General features: G+C 46.9%; 1 protein-coding gene across 8 annotated transcripts; it reads left to right on the forward strand.

Annotated features, from left to right (window-relative positions):
* The first annotated feature begins 602 nt into the window (after positions 1–602).
* Positions 603–24,473, forward strand: ORC4 (origin recognition complex subunit 4). Of its 8 annotated transcripts, none has more exons than XM_061556953.1 (15): positions 603–718; positions 3,180–3,259; positions 3,732–3,808; positions 4,473–4,587; positions 4,875–4,965; positions 5,346–5,421; positions 7,358–7,443; positions 7,750–7,798; positions 8,587–8,738; positions 11,554–11,727; positions 14,972–15,058; positions 16,120–16,228; positions 18,274–18,369; positions 21,345–21,412; positions 22,153–24,473. In XM_061556953.1, exons 2-15 carry the CDS (start codon positions 3,225–3,227, stop codon positions 22,351–22,353), a joined length of 1,416 nt encoding a protein of 471 aa, XP_061412937.1. In that variant the 5' UTR covers positions 603–718; positions 3,180–3,224; the 3' UTR covers positions 22,354–24,473. The 8 variants fall into 8 exon arrangements, with proteins under 8 accessions (XP_061412937.1, XP_061412942.1, XP_061412941.1 ...); XM_061556957.1 differs by lacking the exon at positions 603–718 and adding an exon at positions 759–1,094; XM_061556955.1 differs by lacking the exon at positions 603–718 and adding an exon at positions 1,660–1,889.
* Positions 24,474–24,725: the final 252 nt, after the last annotated feature.

Genomic DNA, 24,725 nt, shown 5'->3' on the forward strand with positions numbered 1-24,725 from the left:
AGGGGGTGGGGGCCTGGGAGATAGGGGGTGGGGGCGGGGCGAAGGGGGGTGGGGGCGTGGTAGAGAGGAGGTGGGGGCGTGGGGGAGGGGGGTGGGGGCGTGGGGGGCGTGGTAGAGAGGGGGGTGGGGCGTGGGGGGAGGGGCGTGGCCCTGGGGGAGGGGCGTGGGGAAAAGGGGGTGGGGGGGTGTGAGATCGTGGGGGAGGGGACGTGGGGAGGGGCGTGAGGGCAGAGGAGGTTGGGGCGTGGGGGAGGGGTCATGGGAGAGAGGGGGTAGAAGAGAGGGGGTGAGGGGGTGAGGGGGTGGGGACCTGGGGGAAATGAGGGTGGGGGCATGGTGGAGAGGGGGTAAGGGAGAGAGGGGGTGGGGCGTGACGAAGGTCGAGGGGTGGGGAGAGGGGGTAGGAGAGAGGGGGTAGGAGAGAGGGGGTGGGGGCCTGGGGGAGAGGAGGTGGGGGCATGGGGGTGGGGGAGAGGGGGGTAGGAGAGAGGGGGTAGGAGAGAGGGGGTGGGGGCCTGGGGGAGAGGAGGTGGGGGCATGGGGGTGGGGGCCTGGGGGAGAGGGGGTGGGGGCATGGGGGTGGGGGCCTGGGGGAGAGGGGGTAGGCGTTTCCCATAGCAACCGGCGGGGGGATCCGGGTCCCGAATCAGAGATCCGGTTTCCATGGCAACCAACCCTGAGGCTCGGGACTCCATGACAAGAGGAATCTCTAAGAGGCGTAAATATAAATGTTGTGTCGTTAAACCCTCCACCACCCGACATAGCCAATTATTAAAGTTTGTAACGTAAACAGAACATGCCAATTCGTTACTAGCACAGCAACCAGCCGGTTGTGTATTGGAGAGTAAACCCACTGCAACATTTACAATCCGAGTACGACGTTTCGGCAGTAATTACAACCGGCATCATCAGGCGGCAGCCAGATTTGTGGGGAAATCTTCCTGTTTCGTTCCTTAAATAGAGGCATAGATGTGATGGCGTTACTCGTGAGCCCTTCACGTGAATACATATAAATTACAATGGATATCCGTTACCGGTTGAGATGTTTAAACGAATCATCTGGTGATGCTGCTGCTGTTGATGCGTTGGCAGTGGTGCGTAAGCAAGAAAAAACAAAAACAACCATGTTCGTCACTGACAGTGGCCTTAAAATAAAAAAACAAAATACATAAGATGCGACGTTTCGGGTAAATTGGCCTTGTTATGATTGTGTTTTTGCTTTGCTGTTGTAACGTCTGCCCCCCCCCCCCTACTGGACAAAAATAGCTTTTCGGCTCATCGGATTCCTCCACTTTAACACACGTTGGCTTTCACGAACGTGTCGCGTTCTAAACGCAATATAACAAACAAAAAAATATGTATTTACGGATTCCTCCAGTTTGAATAAACATTCCGGATGATCATATTCTTGGTTCTTTCGGTAAAGTCACGTAGAAGGGAAATACTAAAGTAATACAAGTTATTGTTTTACTTGTATTATTTTATTGTTGCCCTTCTACCGAAAGAACCAAGAATATAAATCCCTGCAATCACGAAAGCTTTAAATCGATAATCGTCGGGTCCAACCAGGGTCTAGTCACGTGGCCACGCTTTGCGCTCCCATTGGTCCAGCAGCGAGCGGCGCCTCGCGCTTGGTGACGTCGCTACCCGGAAGTGTAAAAAGCGCGGGAAACTGACACGCGACTTTGGCGATGAATTGCTGACAGCCGTGGTGGTGACGGTGGTAGTGGCGGTGGTGGTGACGGTGGTAGTGGCAGTGGTGACGGTGGTAACGGTGCTGTCACGCCGACGCTACCGGGGGTATTCTCGCCACAAGCCGACTTCTCTAGGTCGCGCCAGTAGCTCCCAGGTGGGAACTCGGCTCCGGCGAGCACACCGCCATCCTCACGGTACACTTAGTCACATATTCACTTTAAGATGTTTTCTTGTTCATGTTTTTGTTTGTTGCGGTTGCACCCGATTCAAGAGCCGAATGGCTCACAGGGCTATACCTAATAAATGAACTTGAACATGCGCCGCTCTTTGCTCGGCTGTTTAACCCCCGTCACTCGCGAGCAGAATTCGAAGCCGTCCAGCGCCTTTTGTGCATGCGTTGTGATCTTGCGCGGTACCCGCTCGTTGACTTGAGACGTGAACGGATTGCATCGCTGCATTCACAAAGCGCGCTCGCCTCTTCGTATGCAAAGAGTTTGTGCTTATCTTTTGCTCCCGTGCTTCGGGAATCTGAAGGGCATCGCTTAGTTTTTGGTAATTGCGGCCACTGCTGGTACCGCTACTTCCACCGTGGCCTCTGGGAGTCTATCTGGCTCTGCTTCATGTGTACATAAGCGCCGTGGTGGGGAGATGTTAGCTCCCTCGCCTGGTATACAAGGAGGTCGATCCCGACCCTGACGCCTGCTGTATATTTGGAGTTGCATGTCTCTCTCCCCGTGGGCGCGTGGGTTTCTTCTCCTTGTCCTCCGGGGTTTCCGTGTAGAGTATTTAGCTGGTGTATATAGATGCTTAAATAACAGCATTGTCAAGACTGCCAACAGCGTAACAAGCGGAGCAGATTTTGTTTCTGGTTATCAATGATCCCCATGCAAAGACGTGATAAGGCCCAAAGGATGATGCCAATTTGGGCTCAGGACGGCTATTACAGGAAAATCGGTCGGATTGATTTTTGAACGCTGAACTTAATCATGAAAAAGCAGCATTACCAATGTGCCTCAAAAGAATAACGTTTTTTTTAGCATACATTACATGCTAAAACATACTAAGTCGAAACGGACGTGAACGAATAACGTGATGATATTGAGACACGAGGTAAGAACAGTACAGTGCGTGAGTGGAACAGCTATTGCTCATGCATCTCTAACCCAATGGGTGTTGCGACCGCAAGACAATGCTTGATTATGACAGTCATCCCAGTGTCAGTACGCTCAAAAACGTGCACACACCTTGAGTGATTACTTCACCACAGCACACTTGTCACATTTGGCTTGATTGATTTCATTGCAGGTGATAATTACTGGGAACGTTATTTATCACATCTTTTTCCATATTCAATAAAACACCATTGTGGCAACAGCGGTGATAGTAGCAAATATAATGTGGAATTGACTGGTTTAGAAGGACTGGGGTTACCTATGTTTCTGGATTATACGATGAATCACTGACACTAATTCTGCGACTTTCAGGGTGAACGCCCGGACGAGCTGCCATGAGCAAGAAAAAGAATAAAAATGCTGAGTTACCACTGGATCAATGCGTGTCGGAGGTCAGCACTACCACAATGTTTATTCTGGCATTGTATCATAACCACATGCTTGCTGTCTCTATCCAGCCAGATGGCACTGATGGCTAGTTGTGCTTGACTCATGGTTGGAAAGTTGTGCCAAAATATCGGTTTAACTGTAAAGCGAAGAAATCATAACAGATGGTAAAGGGATACCCATATGATCTGTAAACCAAAGGTCCACTTTAAGGGCTGTCAGGAGTAGCTCTGTGATGTCCACTTCGGTGGGACATTTTTAACATGAAAGGTTGCACCGCTCTAGGAAATATCTACCCAAGTCCTTCCTCGTAACGTTCACCAGTTATGTCAACTTTTACTTCCCTCCTGTAGTTTTCAGAATACGTTCACTCGTGTAAAGCAAATCGCCTCTGTCGTCGTTTTTATTATGCCCTGTCAACATGTGTAACTGCGCAGATTGTGACTGCGGTGGTTGTTACTTGCCACCGCTCCGCAGGTGCACAAGTGTCTGCGAGAAAGACTGTGCCATGGGGCGCTCACCGGCATCCCGTTGTACATGGAGCCCCAACGCAAGTAGGCACTGCGCATGCATCATCTTGCCGTTTATTCGTGCTCTTTTCTTTTCAGCTGGATGGCGCTGGGGTGCCATCTCACGATACGCAGCTCGAATAATTTTTTTTTAAATCCTGAAATGTACATCGAGCTCAATTGAATAGAAAAACACCTGCTCTTGATAGCATTTCATCACGAAATTTAACAGCCCAACCAGATTTCCACTCACCTAATCAAAGCGGCATAATTTCCCTGGTGTACAAGACCACTGCGTTTGTGGAGTCGCCTCCGACTGCAAGGCTACCTCATTACAAGTGACACGTTCACAGCCTCATGACAGGCATTCGTTCGTCTTCTGTATTTAGCAGCAATGCTTGAGAAAGATGCTGTGTAATCCATTTTCAGAGCGATTAGCGATCGAGGTTTGCACATCTAAGTGCAAATTGAGTCTTCATTTAAGCAGTGCTTAGGAATATTCCTGACGTTAATGGCTGGAGCCATTTCAGTCGTAAAATGTAATATAGTGACTGAGTAGTAATTAGCTGTCACAGGCAGATGAGTATAATCCTTTTCATGCTGGGCTGCATCTGTGTGTAAATAGATGATAGACAACTAGAGAGAGTTGTATTTATTTTTGTGAAACTCAGGCTCTTTCAGCACAGATTGACACCATTTCTCTTACCAGGCAACGTATGGGCCCTCAGCTGTCAATTGATGGGGCTTAAACAAGGCCACCCAAATGCGGGAAGCCCTCCACCTCTCACAAGGAGTTGTTGTGACGTTATGGATCTGGCTGAAAGGTGCAGTGCTCCGGGTTCGAGTTCAAATCTTTCTCGGAGGTTTTTCTGCAGGATTAATAAAATGATTAACTACTGCGAGAAATGAACATTGGTTGCCCTATTATGCAATGACTGGCACCTGCCTTGGGCACGTGAAATTTCCACCAATTGTTTCCATCGGAGATGAGATCCGCCGCAATGGTCATTTGAGCAGGGAATCACGTTTGTCTTTGACTTGTATTGAGTTTTGGCCCAATATTGAGCAGCAATGGCACTCGTTGCCCATGTCCCTGTGTGCATGTTGGCAGGCACTTGCTGGAGATGCTCAAACGAACGGCCACACAGGGGGAAGGCAATTCCGTGCTGGTGGTCGGCTCCCGTGGCTCGGGAAAATCCATGGTGAGGGCCCTTGTGATTATTGAAATAAAGTTGTTCGCGTGAGGATTGGGGCCCAGTATATGCAGTTGCGTGGTGTCGTGTTGGCAAACATCACGCAGTCAGGAGGCGTTGCGAGTTCAATTCCCAGTTGAGGGGCAACCTGGTTCACCTTTGACAACTGGGTTTGTCCTTTGGATAGGCTGGCCCTTGCCATGAAAATGTTGAATTTGCCTTTAATGGACGATGTCAATAGGTACATGGTAACTGTTCCAGGCTATGTGGACATTGCAAAGAGGTTAGAAGGACATATCCAGGGGAAAACATGTTGGTTCATTCACCGTTTCCCACTGGTGTTTAGCGGCTGGTCCTTGGTGCTAATTTGTTTGGTTTTGCCGCTGCAGCTTCTGAAAGGCGTGCTGAAGGAGCTGCTGGAAAACAACTCCATCCGAGAGAACCTCATGCAGGTTCATCTGAACGGTGGGTGGTACTCATCTACATGTGTCGCTGAATTGGGTTCATGCACATCGTCATGGGTTTCTCTGGGCAATCTTCTTTTCTCTTACATACGGTAGGAATTGTCCAATATCAGCAAAATATCACAATGGAAAAATTTGAATGTCCTGCATTGGAGGACCACCTACATGATTATAGTGCCTCCCCCATCAGATTAGTATAAGAATAATAAACTCCAATTTAAAGCTTTCGTGACTGCAGGGATTTATATCTTGGTTCTTTTGGTAAAGTCACGTAGAAGGGAAATAATAAAGTAACATTAAATTTGTATTTTATTATGTTGTATTTTTATTCCTTTGTTATTTCCCTTCTACGTGACTACCGAAAGAACCAAGAATATAATAATAAATTCCTTAAAAAAAGTTTTTTTTAAAACGGTTTTATTCACGGTCAAGAAGTATGTCAATGATGCAGCGCCTGCTCCCACATCAGCGCTTACTTGAATTCATTGATTACTTCCGTAACTCGTTGACACTGGAGCAGGTGCGCCTGAGACACGTGGCGCCTGCTTCTTGGGCGAGGCGATTCCAGAGTTTAGGGACCGCGGCGTTTTTGACCGCCACAAATGTATAAAATTAATAAGTCGTCCATACAAAATGTTAATTGCTTTAAAGGAGGCAATTAATTGATTAATTGATGCCGAATTTGATACAGGCATGCATTGTCACCGGATCTGAGTACGTGTGCAACATTGGGGATTGATTGAACAGTGGGAAGTGGACGAAATGTAGATTGCAAGATTTGACGACGATTTGACCACGACACAGGAATCAAGTTAAGTAAAACCGTTGAAAAAAGTCAGCCTTGCTTGGTTGCCGTGAGTCGGTCGTGCAAAGTCCGCATTTCTGTAAATGGGCACCCTTCTATACTGAGGATGAAAAACTGTTTACTGCTCATACAGTGGTTGTAACTTTAATGACTGTGGAGGAAGCTGCTGGACCTAATGGAGTTAAAATCTTGACTTAAAGCTGTCGTGACTGTAGGAATTAATATTCTTTGGGTCTTTCGGTAAAGCCACGTAGATAGAACAACTAATAAAAAAATATTTGTTCTATCTACGTGGCTTTACCAAAAGACCCAAAGCATACTAATGGAGTTTGCCCATTGGTCCATGGATTAAAAGTTACATTACTTTGGTGATTAAACAATCCACCAAACCTGTTTACTTCATATTGTCACAAAGTGTGCGTGTGTGTGTGTTGAGCTGTACTGCAATGGTTAGCCACTTTGTCGCTGCTGAAAAATAAGTTCATACCTCAGTGGGCTTTGCCTGCTAGAAATGGGATGGTTTATTTTATTTGTATGTTGTGGGTGATTTGTTTACCTTTATTGTACTTGGCACTACTGTAATGTTTTTGTATTGTTTGTTGTTGTAACGTACCTACCGGCCCCAACTGGACATTTGTGAAAATGAGCTCTATAGCTTATCAGATTCCTCCAGTATGAATAAATATTCTGATTCTGCTTCGAGCACGCTGCGCTACAACCCAGCGACCCGAGTTCTATTCCCGCTCACGGCCAACACCAGTGACGATGATCTGAATCGGTCCTGGGCCTCCCCTAGGTCAACTCGGTCTCAAATGAGTACCCGGTGAGATGTGTAAACATCGCCACTGGAGAGGCAAAGTTGGCCGGGGGCATGGTGCTGGCCAGCCACTCCCTCATGGGCCTTGCCAGCCTTCATAGGTGCTCGCTAACAGCGCTTGCCCCAACATTCTGTTAAAGGCGATATGGGGGATCATTGCCTTGGCAATTACAAATGCAGTGTGCAGCTTGTGAATGTGGCAGTGGTGCTTTCACCGCACTGTGTGTGCATGCGCGTGTAGCCGCAGGCGGAGTAATTAATGCCACGAGGTGTGCCTCTACTCACGCGCGTGCTGTGCGCTCGGCTGTCGTCCAGGCCTCCTGCAGAAGGACGACCGCATTTCACTCGAGGAAATCACGCGGCAGCTTCAGCTGGAGAACACAGTCGGGGACAAAGTGTTTGTGAGCTTTACACCCACGTCCTTCTCATTGTACGAGCAATGCCGCGTGCCGGGCCAGTGTTGAAATGCCCGCGGTCGCTGCTCCACTGTGTGATTCGTCAAATAGCCGTTAAGTAATTGAGTCGGAGTGCGTTTTGCACAATTTGAGCTTTATTAGTGTTCGGCTCTATCGTGCCGTAAGTGCAAATGTATTTTAACTGCTAAAGCTCTCCCTGACCAGGCTGGCTGGTGGGGGGACTGGGGAATTGGAAGTTGCCAAGGTGTGGAACAGTGTCTTACCCGAGGTTGTACACCAATTGTCTTCCAGGGGAGTTTTGCGGAGAATCTCACCTTTTTGCTGACAGCATTAAAAAGCGGTAAGCGTGAACTATTGTCTCGGGTCCCTCTTGATAAATGAAAGCTTGATGTATTTAAATAGTGGCACACTCGTAGTAAAAAAAAATGACCAGCTTTAATATGACAAAGGAGTGAATTATACTGCCCGGAAGGTGTTAAAATTCTCGTTGGGTTTGATTCGCTCGTTTATTCCTCTACAGTTGGCAAGCCATCATCCTATTAGATTGAAATGCAGCCCTGAAGTTAAATTGGGATTAGGCAGCACCCATTGTGTGAGGTGGTGTGGAGCAGTAGTGCGTTGCTTTGCAGACTGCTACGAATCGGGTGACATGGGTCTGATTCCCGGCCATGGATAGCTTTACCGGACCACCCCATGCACCAACCCACGCTGACCAGCGTGATGAAGTATAGTCAAACAACACTCATGACTGACAACTGGTTATGGGGCGATCTTCATTCTGCATCGGACGCATTAATTGTGTTCTTTACATATTTTTTTTTTTTTGGGGGGGGGGGGGGGGTGGCACTTTGGCTGATAAGACATCAGTGTGAGGTCTGCCACACATTTGAAACCATTGGGTTTGACAGCATGATGGGGGTATTTTTACATTTGAGTATTGTCAGGGCCGCACTAAAGGCCACCAAGGCCCGTAAGTGGCCCGCGGGCCTTGCAATGAAGAACACTGATTTAGATTGTTGCCATCGTGTGGGTATGGCAACTGGAAACCGGGAGCTGGGTTTGTATGCTATGTATGTATGTTGATCTTCTCTCGCACCGTACGTTGCCAATAAACTGTGTCGTGTGCAGGCGAGCGGAGCAGTACTCGCCCCGTACTGTTTGTGCTGGAGGAGTTCGATCTGTTCGTCCAGCACAAGAACCAGGCACTCCTCTACAACCTGTTCGACGTGGCAAAGTCTGCCCAGACGCCCATTGCTGTAGTGGGACTCACATGCCGCTTGGTAAGTCCTGTTGTGAATGCATTACAAATGTTTACGTGTGTTTTATGCTTTTTTTTATTTCACCATGTAAGGCCCACTGAACTATATATAGCTTTTTCAGAAGCGAACCACTCACAAATGATAGCTCGAAGAAATGACTTGTCACGTGGAAATGTTTAGCAATCAAATACTCTAAACGCATATCGATTCTAAATGTGGGAGGGAAAATCCGGAGGACCCGAAGAAAAATTCACACGACCACAGGAAGAACGTGCACATTCCAAATATGCAAGCGTGAGGGTCGGGATCGAGCCCACGACCTCCTGTACACCAGGTGAGATAATTAACATCGCAACATTGTGGCGCCCCGACCTTTGTCCTCCAAGCTGTATGAATGGGTTCACTGCAGTCGTGTTGATGAGTCTATGTGGACACCATGGGTGTGTATATATATACACGTGTGCAGCATCTCCTTTTGTCAATCCATTGCTAGATGAAGGCTTCCCTACTCCGTGGGGTTATTTGACCACACTTTACCATCCTGGGCAGTCGGTGAAGATAGGCAGTGTATAGACTTACAAGGCAGCAGTTTGTGTTGCACTGCCCTCTGCTGCCCACCCTGTAGACACACCCTATAACAACAACGCCCCGTGCATAGTAGTTGCCCATCCGAGTGCTGTCCAAGCTCGGCCTTCGTGCCCGCAGACATTGACAAGATCGCTGAAGAGAATAGGGCACATTGAAGAGAATGGGGTGGTGCCACGGTGGAGAGCCTTTGGAAAACAGAAATTGATAAAAAAAAGAATAAGTTTCATTTTACATAGCGTCATGCATGCATTTGCATCCCACAATGCTGCAAATCAATTAGCCAGTCCCTTAAACAGATAATAAAAAAAAACAATACTTATCAAATAAAACAAATAAAAGATTAATATTAATACGTAAATAACGATTTTAAAAATGGCCATAAGAAAACAATCATCATTTATGCGCCCCATAATGAACACAACGTAGCAATATGCCTAAATAGGACTCAAATATGTCCATGTTACCCACATGCCACGTTTATAAGTCGAACGGTTCGTAAAATCGGAATGCAATAATGCACTGTGTTTAAATGCCCAAACGGTCAGTGTTATGAAATGTGTTACAGTTCAACAAAAAATGGAAGCATTGTTAAACTTATAATTAAGAATAAATATTGTACATTTGCTGAACCAAATAGTTCTGCGGTTCGGTTCACAAGTGCGAGCTCACATTTGCAAGTTGGACGGTTAAAAATGTATAAGTTATGGAAGCTCGTTCGTGTGTTTCATGCTTCGTAAGTCTGGTGTTTGTAAGTCGGGGACTGGCTGCGAATGGTTAACTTTCATGAGCCCTAAAGCCTTCCGGTAATTGAATCCTTATGCAATATAATTTCACAACTTATGCAGCTCATTGCTGAACATTTTTATTATCTTAAGTAACTGGGCATTTGACTAGATGCACTCGATATTGTAAGTGCCGGGTGATTGCTGCAGGAATCGTATTTGAATTCCACGATTCCACCGTAGGCAATGCCTGCAGGATATCGTGTTAAACAAAAATTCCATTTACTTTCAGGGGATTCTCACAGGCTTAGCATGCCCTCTAGTGGACACCCTTGGACCACTTTGAATCTTGTTTTATTGGAAATGCAGGAACCTATTGAATTTAATTAAAATCACCAAACTTTTAAATGTGTTTGGCTTGATAGCAAGCGTGCTAATGATGAGGAAACCCGCATGGCAATTTGCTTAACGGTCTCTTAAAATTAACCAACCGCTGTTGCAGGCTCGATCAGATGAGGAAGTTTGTGGGTGAAAGATTTTTATTCACAGATATCCGACGGTTGCTGGAGCACCGTTGGCTATAGTGGGAAGTGGGCCCTCTCAGCTGGTCTGGCTGTGTGTGTGTGCGCGCCTTGGGCTCAGTTACGTACTGATTAATCAACCGCCTTGGCCCACTGCTGAGCGTCACGTATCCCGACTTCTGGTTAATCACTCGCTCGCAGGCTTCATGAAGCTCGATAACAGTGTTTAGCATTAGTTTTCCCATAGAGAGACTGGCCCCTGCAAGATAAATGTGTGATTTCCACTGCTGACTCATGGCTGTGAATTTGAGATGAGCACTGCCCTCGTTCCTGTTTGAGCAGGGAGACACTTTGACTGAAATGTATTTAATCAGAACAACTCGAATGCCTCTGCTGACTTGAGGGTTAGTTGTCGGGCGAGTTACTAAAGTCAAGTAGAATTGTATTCCCACACAGGTGGGTGCTGGCCAATGCTCGTCTCATTTAGCGGTGTTGTGCCAGCAGTCGAAATTCCACATCCCTATGGTGGGGGGTCAAAATGTACGTTGCATAAAAAGGTTTAAAAGAGGATTGCGGTCGAGTTGAATACAAGGGACCATGGGAACGTCCACAGCTGTGCATAGGTGTGGTAAAACAAAGAGTGGATTTTCAGTTCAAAAGAAGCATTATCAAATTTTTACAGCAGGATTATTTGATTAAGTTTTTTTTCCGTTTACAGTACAATAAAAGATGGAGACTTCTTAAGTCAACAGCAGCCATAAATATCTTTAAAACATAACGTGACCCATACTGGCAAGGAAAAGCAACAGGAAAATGTGTTCAATCATAGTCCATGGTAATAAAATAAAATTATGTGCACAAAGGATACATGTGGAATGAGGCCTTGGAAATGTGTGAAGTTCACGATCCCACCGGGGACGCGACCACCTTCCACCCCGTCCGGCCCCGGTTGCCGTGGGCGCGTCGCGTGGCTAACGCCGAGTTCCCTGCGGCCCCCGCCCACAGGATGTGCTGGAGCTGCTGGAGAAGCGTGTGAAGTCGCGCTTCTCCCATCGGCAGATCCACGTCTTCCCCTGCCCCAAGTTTGACGACTACGTCGCCGCGTTCTGCCAGACGCTTACGCTGCCGCAGGCCTTTCCGGACGTCGCTTTCGCCAAAAGTTGGAACGACAGCGTCCAGGTGAGGCTTGCGGAGCCCGACCACCCGAGGGTGACGCACGGTGGCGAGATGTTTAACTCCCTTGTCCGGTATGCAGGAGGTAGTAGCTTCGATCCCGACCTTGAACTCCTGCTATATATTTGGAGTTTGTACGTCTCTCTCTCTGTGCTTGGTTTGTCCCTCCGCATTTAGAATAAACACGTGTTTTAGAGGATTTGGCTGTTATACATTTCCACGTGATAAGCCACTTTGTTTAGCTATCATTCGTGATAGCCAGGTCGCTTCTAAAAAAGAGCTATACAGCTCGGTGGGCCTTATCTGGTAAAAAAAATTAAATAGATTCGTTTTAGCATGTGGCACATGTCAGAGTGCACTGGCCTTTGTGCGACTTTACAGGAGCACATTTTTCTCATCCCCCTCAGTGCTGGCATCCCATTAGGCAGCATGAATGCACTGCATTGCTTATAAAAAAAATCGTGTTGAACTGAGTGAACTGATAGTTGAAGTGGCCAGAATCCTTGAGAGTCACGTTACCCACCTACATAAGCATTTGGTGCGCGTTAACACTGGGCATGCGGTATAGTTCCGACTGAAATAACACAAAAGGTCGGTGTAAACATCGTAAAATTGCAGTTATGGTTATAACACAATTTGTACCGGGGTCTGTAATCGAGAAAATAATCAGCACGAATCATAAACCCTAAAAAAAACATGCAGAGCGTTATCGTTGTCGACAGGTCATAATGCCCCATGGCACCGATGCCTCCATATACCGCCGTCACTTCTGCCTAATCCCACATTGACCGTGTTGCACAGACAGCATCCAACATCCCCGGTGCACTCTTACAATACAATCTCTAGGTCCCCACTCAACGACCGTCTCTGGCAGTCTGCACTCTTGTCCTGCACACGTAACCCCCATACTGTCACGTCTACGAATCCGTGAACTCGGTACGTATTTTTATTACACGCTTTCTATGAACTCACTGTCTGTTGTTGTTGTTGTCGGAGTATCCTCAAATCTTGTAACTCAATTTTAACCCACTTCCCAATGTGGTAATGTGGTATCGACTGCAAACTTGGTATACTTATGTCATATTGATGACAATACTTTATTCTATTAAAAAAAAAAAATTTACATGATTTTTTTATGTTATGTTTCGGCTTCGGTCTAATTATCCACGCACAACTGACGTTGGCTGTAAATCACCACTGCCCCTTACGTTATGGCAAGTTTTGTGGCCACTTCCTGGAGTCGTGAAGTTTTGCCATTACGAGTATGGTACATTTCACTAAAGCGTGTTTTAAAAAAAGTATTTTTAAATATTTATAATTATACACGTACATACATATAAATAACCAATTACCATGTTTGGTCTTCCTCAGTGCGCTGCAGTCTTTTTAAAGCATTTTAACACTTAGGCTTTCGCGTGATGAAGCTGGTTGTAATAACCAGTGAAACGGCGTACTCATTGTAACTGTTGTGGGTTTACTCTCCACAACACCAGTGCGGTGAACGAGTAACTAATTGGCACGTTTTTAAAATAACTTTTGGACTCTAAAACACGATGAGTTATCCCTGTCTGTGTCTTTATTCATATTCGACTCTTGCCTCTCGTCATTGTCCCAGTTTGTAGAGACCCCTCTTCCCAATTGCATCCGCAATTACATAACCCTTAGCCACCATTAAAACCCTGCCATAGGCGTGCAGCGCACCTCCGATTAGCACGGCTGGCTACGTACGGTGCGAAAGAAGTTCAACAAACATACAAACCTATGTGTGAAGGCCATAATTTAGTGCAGATTGTGAACAATGAGTTAGAAGGCAATACATTTTAACATGCCATATAATGCAATTTGTAATTAATAAATGCAGCACTGCATTATACACTGCAAGTCTAAGAAATGAAAACAAATCTTGACAGCCATTACATTGAGATGAATATGCAACGTATTGACCCTTTTCGTTTATTTAAAGGGGATGTCACACCCTACTGACTATTTAGATTGTGTGGGAGTGTGCGTCCTTATCCCGCCTAATATATTATCCTGACTATATAATTCCAATCTTAGTGGAAGCTCATTTGTGGTACAAATCCAATTAGCCGTGGTTAATTGGTCCCATTGTGTAGCTTTCCAGGCAAACGAGAGGTTGCTGTGAGGTTGCCATGGAGATGGCACGTGCAGAGGATGAAGCACATTTTGTGGCCACGGGTTTGGTGGTTCCTATACTGTGCCCACGAGATGGCCGCCCACATTCCACTGCCACTACCGGCAGCGGCTCAACCACCGCTTACAACCCCGTCCCCCACTGTCGCAATCGCCATCAAAACCCCACAGCCGTCACCCGCCGCCTCCACGCGACATCACAACCAGCCCACCACTGTCACAGACATTCACCTGCAACACCCCACAACCACCACCCACCTCCCATCACCTCCACGCATCACCACAACCAGCCACGACTACCATAGACATTAACCAATATCAGACAATCGCATCCACTGAAAAAGTGTCCCGAAACAAAGCCAAAGTGCCTACCATAATAAAATGAGCAAGTGGTAGAAATGTCACATGTACCATAGGGCCTTGTCTCTCCAACAGACGACCAAAATAATAGTGATATAACATTGGAAGGACTTAATGGAATGTGAAAACCTTTATACACACACACACACCGAAAGACAGGTAAACATGAGGAGCGAAGATGAATGAGTGTATTCCTTCTCATTCTCACACGTAAGCAATTAAGAATCAGAATCTTTATTCACACTGGAGGAATCCGATGAGCTATGAAGCTCTGTTTCACAGATGTCCAGTATGTGCAGGGCAGCAAGTTACATCAGCAAAAAATACAAAAAACAATAGGCGTGCAAGATAGAGAAAATGGTAAGAAAATCACTAAATATAAATGAATACAAAATGTATAGGTAAGATTATATTATATAAGTCCGATTTATCAAGCTTCGGCAAGGCAGCAAAAACAACAAAACGGTCCCAGACCACACCAAGATAACCCACAGCAGTAGTCCCTCAATAAAATTGCATGCTAACATTGAACTATGGGCACACACGTAATGATCAAAGTTACAAATTACGTTTGCAAATGTGAATTGCTCACGTTCGTGAGGCTGGAGCCAGGTATTACCGCATAACCACTGACTTAAATGATATCATCTAGCTCTTGTCTCTTTCCGCTCAACGCTTTGGTGAACTGAAGTTTTTGTTTTACCAGACTTGACCGAGGCCGATGTTTACCTTGCAGATGCTGAGCGAGAACCAGGCGGTCAGGGATGTGTTGAAAAATCAGTACTTCATGAGCAAAGACGTGCGTTCTCTCCACGCGATACTGGTGAGACCCGCGCTAGCACAGAGGGGACAGAGCAGACCTCCTCGCACATGGCCACGTTTTAACTGCGAGTTGGGAATATTGAGGTGGCCAGGTGGCTTGGAAGTTAGTCCCGGGCTGGCAATGCCGAAGTCTTTAGTTCAAATCCGAGTACGGTACACGGCTCACGGCATACCACCGTAACTGCTTTCGATCTGTTGATCTGTACAGTAACACACACACACACTACACAGACTAATACATTGACAGAAATATAAATATAATGCATCATACATCGATAGCAACATGGGGTTATAGTTATTTTTTTTTTTGCAGCTAGCAGCACTGATCAGTTGACTTGACCCCAGGGCTCTCCCAATTAGTCTGGTTAGCAGAGGTTTCACTAGATCGCATTAGAAAGCCATCATTGACAGGAATATGCGATTATTTGGAGGTCAAATCAACATTAGTTCGTGTGAAGAATATAATAACCAAAGTAATAAGATTCTTCTGTGCACGATTGCCCTCGGTTGCTTCAAAGACGTTTGAATCTTCTGCTATCAGAGGCTGCCTATTTAGCAAATCACTGTGTACCAGCACAATTTATTTCAGTCCGTCATAGTCTGGATTAAAAACAATTATCCTGGGTCAAGTCGACTTCCGTGATCAAAATGTGTTGTAAAGCACTCTTTAGTTATTAAATATTGGTATGAAAGTGTGTGCAATTCACCCCCCCCCCCCGCTCACCTCCACGTCTATCAATCGGTGAACTCGGTACGGTTTTTTATATACGTCTTTACATATATATAGCCAATTAACAATGTTGGTCTCCCTCGAGGTGCTGCAGTCTCTAAAACATTAGTTACCCCTGTATGCGTCTTCATTCAGATGCGATAATTACCTCTGGTCGTTGTCAGTCGTGCTCGGGTCTCTCGCAGGCAGTCGTAGTCATCGCCACGCTCGATGATTTTCGTCCACTTGCGGTCACATCACAGACTAAAATAAACGGTGCGTAGTTGACGATTATTTTTTTACTGTCACTAATTTAATTTTGTGTTGGTGCCGCTCCCGAACGTCTCTCGCAGATGCTGGCTCTGAGCCGAGTGACTCTGAGAGCCCCAAGGATATCCGCCGCTGCACTGCAGGAGGCCAGCCGGCTGCTGACAGCCGACTCTGTAACCAACCTCCTGCAAGGTGATCTGCAGCGGCATGCAAACGGTGCTCATCATGAGCACCTCCGATTGGCACGGTCGCTGACGTACGGTGCGAAAGAAGTTCAACGTACACACGTACGCCGCGTGAGCGAATTCAGGCGGCGTAGGTAGCTGGGCGGAGACGGGTAAGATAGCGTAAAGCAAATGTATTTGTAACAACAGAATGACCTCGGAGGGTCCAAATGGCTGCTCGACTCGCCGTTACCGGTTTGCACGACGACGAGGCGCCCATCGTGGAGGTGGAGCGATTTACATTGGCGCACGTGCTCCGGATAGATCGTTGCATCCCAGGACTGTGAGGGATGGGGATTGCTTGGCGACGACTTCATCCGGCACTGGGTTAATCGTGGCCGATGTTGCCAGTGGTGTGGATGTATATAGAACTTCTTTGGCACCGTACATAGCCAACCGTGATATAAACAAAACACAAAGAGCACTTCGAAAGAGATTAGTTTTCAATCTAGATTTAAGTGTATAGCTCCCATGGGCTTCTGACGATAAAAGCAAGCTGTTGTAAACTCACAATATTTGTCATTCCAAGACGTTATGTTTTTGGTGCATGGCAAACGGCTCGGCAGTGCAAGGGGGAAAGTGGCGTCACTGTGAAGCTGGGTCGCCGAGAACAATGGGGCCCTGAGGCCGCACCCTGTCCTATAGCGGCTTCGCCGCTGAATTTCACGAGTGGCACGGTTCAAGGCACCGCTAGCTTTCAACTTGTGACATTCATATAAGATTACATGTGCGTTTGCACGAACAAATACCCTTTTATAAAGTACACTGGCATTGTCGTTATGTTTGTTTTCATTGAAGCCAACACTTGTTCACATAAAACTAGGAAATTTTAACCACCTTATTCTCATATCAGCATGGAGGCACTGGAATTTACTGACAGAGCCTATAGCTATCGTGAAGTCGTCTTGTTTCGCTGTGTTAGACCTAACGCAGCATGACATTTGTTGTTTTTATTTGCCATGTGATGCTGTCGCCGTTGTTCATTGTCACGATTTGTGGCACTTAATTACAGTTTTGCACGAGCCTTGAAGCAGTTTCACGCGTGAAAATAGCTTTAAAAAAAACACAAATTGATAATGATCACGGGATCTTAATTCTGCATCGCAGAGAAGGTAAACGAATTTGGATCGAATGCGTAACGTGTGTACAGGCAGCCGGGCATCCTCTTGGTCGGTGTCACAGTATCTTTATAAGGTGCCTGGTTAAATTAACGGGGAATTGTGAAAGTGTGCTGTCGGCTGCAATTCAAAGACAGTCGAAGTGATTTCCTGCGCAAATGAGCATCGGGATAGCGCTATTCTCTGCCCTATAGCGGCTGCCCATTCCATCTACAGGACAGGACTAATGCTACTAACTTCCTGCAAAGTGGTGCCATTTTATTGACCCTGTAGGGATTTTGATGATGGGCTTTAGTTGACTTGAATTTCAAGGACTCTGTTAAGTGGTGCCACCGATGGCGTCCGGTGGTTCGGAGGTGAAAAGTGCTGAGCCAGCACCGCTGAGGTCCCTGGGTTCGGTATTGGGCAGCCACCCGTGGTTAAACGGGGTTCTTGAGATTAGTGAGCTGATGGTTTCATCCCAGTCACCAATGACTACAAAAACCACCATTTTAAACTTAATTCTGGACTTACTTTCGTGGAATTCCAGCTCTTGAGAATGAAAATATTACTTTTACTTACGAAATGCACGTTACTTTATAGCAGGCCAGGTGGGAAAGTGCTGCCCTCTGATGTGTGGATCGAGGCCCAAACTGCGCGACCTCAAAAGTAATTCTGTGTAATCCGCTTCCGCAGGTCATTCTCTGACACCAGGTTTGCACCGCTCCGCGAGAGTTCCGGATGGGTCCTCCGTCCTGTGAAATAAAAATTAATAGCACAATGGGGACGAAATTGAAAAAAAGAGACAAAAAAAATATTGATGTAGAAAGAAAAAACTGTGGCATCCATAGCAACAGAAGGCCATTGTGCGTCTCGGGATCATGGCCTAACCCTGAGCTCTGTGCCCTCCCTTCAGGGGTGTCCGTGCTGGAGTTGTGTCTCATCATCGCCATGAAGCACCTCAATGACATATACGATGGAGAGCCCTTCAATTTCCAAATGGTCTTCAACGGTAAGCAGCGAGCACCTGCAGTGCCGGAGGAGAGGCTGTCTTGTGTTCAAAGAGCTCTTCGCCACATCCTGCTTTCTTCCAAGCCCAGCTTTGATCTCGGAGTAGACAAAGACAAGAATCCCCCCCGCATAGCCTTAATAGACTGTAGGGGCACGTCCTGTTAGTGACAACCTATGAAGGCCGGCACGGCACACGAGCGGGTGGGTGGCCAGCACCACGCCCGGCCGCCTTTGTCTACCCAGTGGCGATGTTTACACATCACACCAGGTACTCAAGCCCAGGACTGATTCAGACAATCGTCGCTGGTGTTGGCCATGAGCAGGAATCGAAGTCGGGTCGCCGGGTTCGTAGCGCAGCATGCTAACCCGTTGCGCTATCGCTCCTGGGGTAGGCCCACTCCTCCACAAGCATCACTTGGCCAGACTGGTGTTGATGAATGGAATGCGTAAATGTGTCTCAATGTAAATGGGCAGTCCACGCACTTGGGAGTCATCGGGGATCTGGCACGAGTTTTATGAGGAATTCCCGAGCCAAAGGAAACGAATCTGTATCATAAATCACCAGCATCAACTGTCCAAGACACACACTGCCTTCACACAGACACGCTGCCTTTAATTGTGGATAACCCAGAGAACGTCATCTGTTCATCATGTACAAACAACGAGTTCCTCGCGTAAGAGACGTTTATCCATTCTAGATTTGAAGCTTTCGTGACTGCAAGGATTCATACTCTTAGGCTTTTTTGGTAAAGTCACGTAGGTAAAAATTGAAAATAAAATTAATAGAAGTAATAATAGAAATAAAATAATAAATCACGACGTTTCGGAGGCAACACAAGTCTCCGTCATCAGGTGGGACCGTCACAGGTAAAATTACTGCATCAAGTGAGGAAAAATTCCAAAAGACCAGCCCTTAAATACAAGTTAAGTTTATCCAGTTGATCCAGGTTTTCATTTGGATTAAAAAGCACTCCTCGAAAACGAATTTTCCAAATATCGCAATGCAGTTCCCTCCTGAACAAGTTACGAAATTTCAAGTGATGTTGGAACACTTATTTTTTATAATTCTATAAAGATCTCCAGTGAACAAATGTAATTGCCATGTAATCTTCTGACGATCATTTTGGCTTTCAATGCAACCGTCAATGTTAGATAATTTTTCTAAAAGTTAAAGCTCGTGTACACATCCACGTATGTACAACATACATTTTCCTAATGTGTGTATGGTGGCAAGATATTTAGTGAAATCACAGCTGGCACCAAAACGATAGCCACACAGCCATTTGTTTAAACTCATGAATAATGTTGACAACTCCCCCAGGCAACGCAACCATCTACAAAAATTCCCACATCGTCCATTAACATCGCTCTCACGCCCATGCCTCCTCGCTTCCAATCTATGGAAAGAAGACTCATGGATGTGGCTACGACCCTTTAGGGCATCCTGACCTCCCCCGTGACCCCTGAACGAACAGGCTGTGTGCTTGACACAAGCCCCTGAGGGTTGTGTCATCTTTAGCTCGGGTTTCTTGAGCTCGCACCGGTGGGCTAACTGGAGGAAGGAGCAACAGACATTTTAAACGTCGTTTTAAATGGAGGCAATTACTGAGAGGCAGCCCTGATGGTGTCATCTTGCTTCTTTGCTCCTCGCTCAACCCGCTGAGGGCTGACCTCCTTTCATGGCAGGGTCAGCACATCACATGTACAGTCAACTGTACTGAAGTGCTGTCCTCGTGGTGGTTAGTCTTCTGAAGTGCAGTGTTTTTTTTGTTGCTAGTCCACCTTTCTTAATGGTATGAAAATATAAGTAAACTAAACTCTTTGATAGTTCAACGAAGTGGCTTGTGGAAATTTATAGCAGCCAAATACTCTCGATGGGTGGAGGGAAAAACCAGAGGACCTGTAAGAAAAATCCACGCGACCACCGGGAGACCATGCCAACTCCAAATATACAGCAGGCATCAGGAACGGGATCGAACTCATGACCTCCTGCATACTCGGCGAAGCAGATAACATCTTGCCAGCGCGGTGCCCCAGATAACAAGTGACTTGGGCAGTATACGTCGCTGTTGGTCGATACGGCTGGTGGTCCAGAATAACGACACGGCAGGCTGGGAAGGGAGGTAACGCGCCCGAGACCACGTGCTGCACCACGGAGACAAAGCGATGAAATCAGCTCTTGTCTCGAGGCTGGGAGGATCGTTACTTCGTGGGACTGTAACAGATGGTGACCGGCCTGGGGGAAGGCCTTCATCCAACAATGGCTCATTTGTGACTGATGATGATGGTAAACACGAAGAAGTATGCAGTTCAACATTTATATGTTCCCTACACAAGCGTTTGCTACAGTGATAGTTATGTCGGTGTACTGCAGACCGTTCATGGAGGTGCACTTGCAAAAGTGGTGATGTTTTGTGCGTCTCGATGGGTTTATTTAATCTCCTGGTTAACTGAATGTTTGTGACTGACAATCAGCTCAACTATTCGGCCACCAGACTTCTGCCCCTACCACCCTTCACCTACCCTCATCCATGCCCAGCCATAGCACCTATCTTACCACTTCACACACGTGTACCGCATACCCCGCTGCCTCTCATCCACGTTGCACCCATCTGTCACCCTCATTCACCATCGCACTCCACCGTATTCCTCCTTCCCTACCCCTGCAACAACATCAGTTCCATTCTTCGCCCCTGTCCCTCCATCCCTTCCATCACCTCTATCGCTGACAGCCACTCCACCCCACCCGTTTGCTCCCCTTTTGCCCCTTGTGTACCGCCGTCGGCTTGTGTTGTTAAGTGCCCTGAAAAGGGCACTGCTGTATAAATCCTAAATAGAATATGATTGTTGCCCGATTTAACTTGAAATTTTCGTTTCCCAATTGTAGCGCGGTACTCGGCATTTTTTAGGTGATCAGCAAGCCCACGTGACTTTGATCAGCAGGCCCAAGCAACTCTCATTGTTTCCCTTCCCTAGAATACCAGAAGTTTGTCCAGAGAAAAGCTCACTCGGTGTACAACTACAACAAGGCAGTGGTAATGAAGGTAAGTCGTCACTGTTGACATATCTTACGTGCGGCGTCCGATCCGTGTTGATGTCGCAGGTGCTTATTTGGAAATGGGCTTGATCGCTTTTTCTTGAGTAATCAAATTCGTTGGTGAGGAGTTCTCTTCCCATTCTAATCGCTCCACACCCACTGTGGACATCCTCTGGCTCGTTTCTCCTTTGGCTGCTGTTATGACACCAGCCTCACCTTTTGGGTCAACAATGCCTTCGAGTGATGTAGCCTGCCCAAACTCACTGAATAGGAGTGCGGGAAAGCGAGTGAGCACTTAATCTGTAGCGCAATTAAGCATGCCTGTGCATGGGAGAATGGGCAGTTTAGGGGTAGACCAGCCGATGCCATGTGAATGTGGAATTTCTCTCTTGGCTAACTGCTCTCAACAAAGTTGAGTGTCACCTCTCTGCTAATTGGAGTCGGGAGGACACTGGCTTGACATGCTTGTAAGATATTTGGCTTAATTGTAGCATTGTAGCATTAAAAAATGTTGTTTGTGCAAGATACATTTCTGCTTTGGAATTTCAGGATGGAATGTTTTTACTAACAATGATCAACATTTATCCAAAGTTGAGCTTGTTGGACGGATTAAAAAAACAAATTGGTCCACACTGCCAGAGCACCTAAGCCACTGAAATGCAGGCCACCCGCACGACGCAGACGGGCACAGCTGAAACGCAATCCCGGTGCCCTGACACTAACACGCGTGCACACTTTCGCACCCAGGCCTTCGAGCGCCTGCAGGAGATGGAGTTTGTGCATTCGGCCGAAGGTCCGAGGGGGCGCGGGGCGGGCAGCGGCCATGTGCAGCGCGAGTACCAGCTCATGCGGCTGCTGGTCCACGACTCGCAGCTGACGGACGCCCTGCAGCACTACCCACAATGCCCCACCGACGTGCGGCAGTGGGCCACCTCTTCACTCGGGTAGCTCGGAGAGGGGTTGGGGGGGGGGGGCGTCTCCCTCGTCTCGGCGTTCTTGTCGTCTCGTCTCCTGGTGGCTCCGTTGTTCACCGCGACTCTACCTCCAGAGCGACAATGACTGCCGGCTTGCGGGTACTGGAGCTGGCTTCAAGCTCGCCCCGTGGCGATGGCGAGAATATGGACTCTCTTGCGGAGGGGCTCGCTCGTAATCCGGGGTGGCCACGTCGCACGCTCAGCCAGGCGAGAAGTTCACACGGAGCGGTTGAGATGGGAAAAACCCCTCGCCGCCGCCGTCTGCATTGACGCACCTGTCACCTGAAGGACCCCGGGGTGGTGTGGATGGGGGTGGAGTTTTCCCACCCTTTCAAACGGCCACCTGAGAAATCCCGAGGGGGGTAAGGGGGGTTGGAGAGGGGGGAGATTTCCCCACCATTTCAAACGGTCCTTATAACAGAAGTATACACAGTAGGCTTAACATTTCGGATAGTGGCTCTTCTGTTTTGAAGAAGGGTCATTGCTAAGAAAAGAAAAAAATCGTTAATTGATTTGTCTGCTGTGTTTATTTGTTTCCTGTTGCGTGGCCATGCTTTCATTCCGTGTTTTTGGAAAACTACTTCAGCCAGTAATGCAAATTATTTTCAACTGCAGAGTTGATGGGAATGTGAAAGCGAGCAATGGGCTGCCACTATTTCAGTGTGTGCACAGTAAAGTGGTGATCGCCTTCACACATTTTTTTGCCATTCATTAAGTATTTTAAAGTAACTTATACTCCGATGAAATAACGTGCTGTGTTTCTAACACTAAATAAACGCTGCAACAGGACTTGCTTCGTGACATTGGTGAGATGCTCATCGGCCGAGCTTAGGGGTGGCCAGTAGATGGCAGTAAGTAGATGACTGACCTATCTGCATGATAAATCCTTCATATGTTGAACTTCTTTAGCACCGTACGTATGCATCTCCGCAAAAAAAAATCACGTTTCTTACCCAACTTATCAGCTGCATGGTCTGCTGAATGTATCATTTCAATAGCATTATTTTAAGATGGGAAAACTGGACTGGTTGCAACACTTGTTTAATCAACAGTCAGGCTTGCTTAATGCTGGTGAACTGCCAATATCTGCATCATAGTTACATATCCTGTAGGAACTGCAGTTATCTGCACGTGAAAAAAAAGGTTGATAAGGATTTGTCTAAATATCCCATCTCACCTTGGACACATGCAGCAGGACCCAAGCAATGGCTGCACGCAATGCGATGGGTGATGTAGGTGCCTCACATCCGAGTTGGGGGGGGGGGGGCCTTGACAACCACCATGAGATATGGCTTCAATAACCTCGTAAAATAACTTTTTTAAATGATGTGATTAGGCAAGATGAGCCACGATATAAACCCTAGGCGTGACCGTGCGAGACATCAAATATTTGGGCACCCCCTTAAGCTGAAGATGGACGCTTGTGTTGTGCCCGAAGCGTCGTGATTTATTTTATACCTACGTGACTTTACCGAAAGAACCAAAGAGTATGAAAATGTAAGTGACACCACTGGCGATGCCACAAGCATTTGCATGTAAATTGACCCGATCCACCATGCAACAACCGTTGCATGCACACCACACGACTTGAAACAATACGCAACAACCAATCACAAGCCATGGTGGTGCCAGGCTGAGTGACCACAGTTCCTGCAGGTAGTTGGTAATTAGCAGAGTGTTGGTGGCTTATCGCGTGCGTAAGCAGCGGTTTTTTTAGAGCGATATACGAAGTTGCAAGCTCAAGTCCCACACCACTGCTTGCCTGAGATACTCCAAACAAGGCGTATGGAGGGGGTATATACATCAATTTTAACACATAAAACACATTCCTGCGGAGGGAGCTGGTAGGAACGTTGGGTTGCTCGGTCAATGGCCAGGGTCAACGGCGGCGTGGTGTATTCCGCAAATATGCCCGACTGAGGGCGGGCACAAGCCGGCGTGAGTAGGTTAAACGTTGAGTTTTAAGGGCACCACGGGGTGACCAGCCCCTCTCCACCCAGCCCCACCCCTCCCATTTTTTGATGCACGACGGACGGACACAACCAGGAGGTTCCTACCAGTAAAACATTGTTATTGTTTATTCTTTTAAGTTAATATTTTTCATTTTTATTCTTCCTGTGGGGTCACCTCAAATCCGTCGCTTACAAAACTCAACCGAATGAATTGAGACGAAACAATATTAAAAGATTATACTTGTAATATATTAGTCTTAGATGCATTTCAAAAAAGAATTCATGCATGCAGTAACGTTAATGGCAGTCAGTTTGAACATTTGTAAAACATTTAATTAAATAACTATGCGTCCGAACTTATGGGCCCAACCCTCTGTCTATTTTGCCGTTTCAA

Source organism: Lethenteron reissneri, chromosome 23, assembly GCF_015708825.2.
Source record: "Lethenteron reissneri isolate LAM-NWPU_2019-01 chromosome 23, ASM1570882v1, whole genome shotgun sequence".
NCBI classification, from domain to species: Eukaryota; Metazoa; Chordata; class Hyperoartia; order Petromyzontiformes; family Petromyzontidae; genus Lethenteron; species Lethenteron reissneri.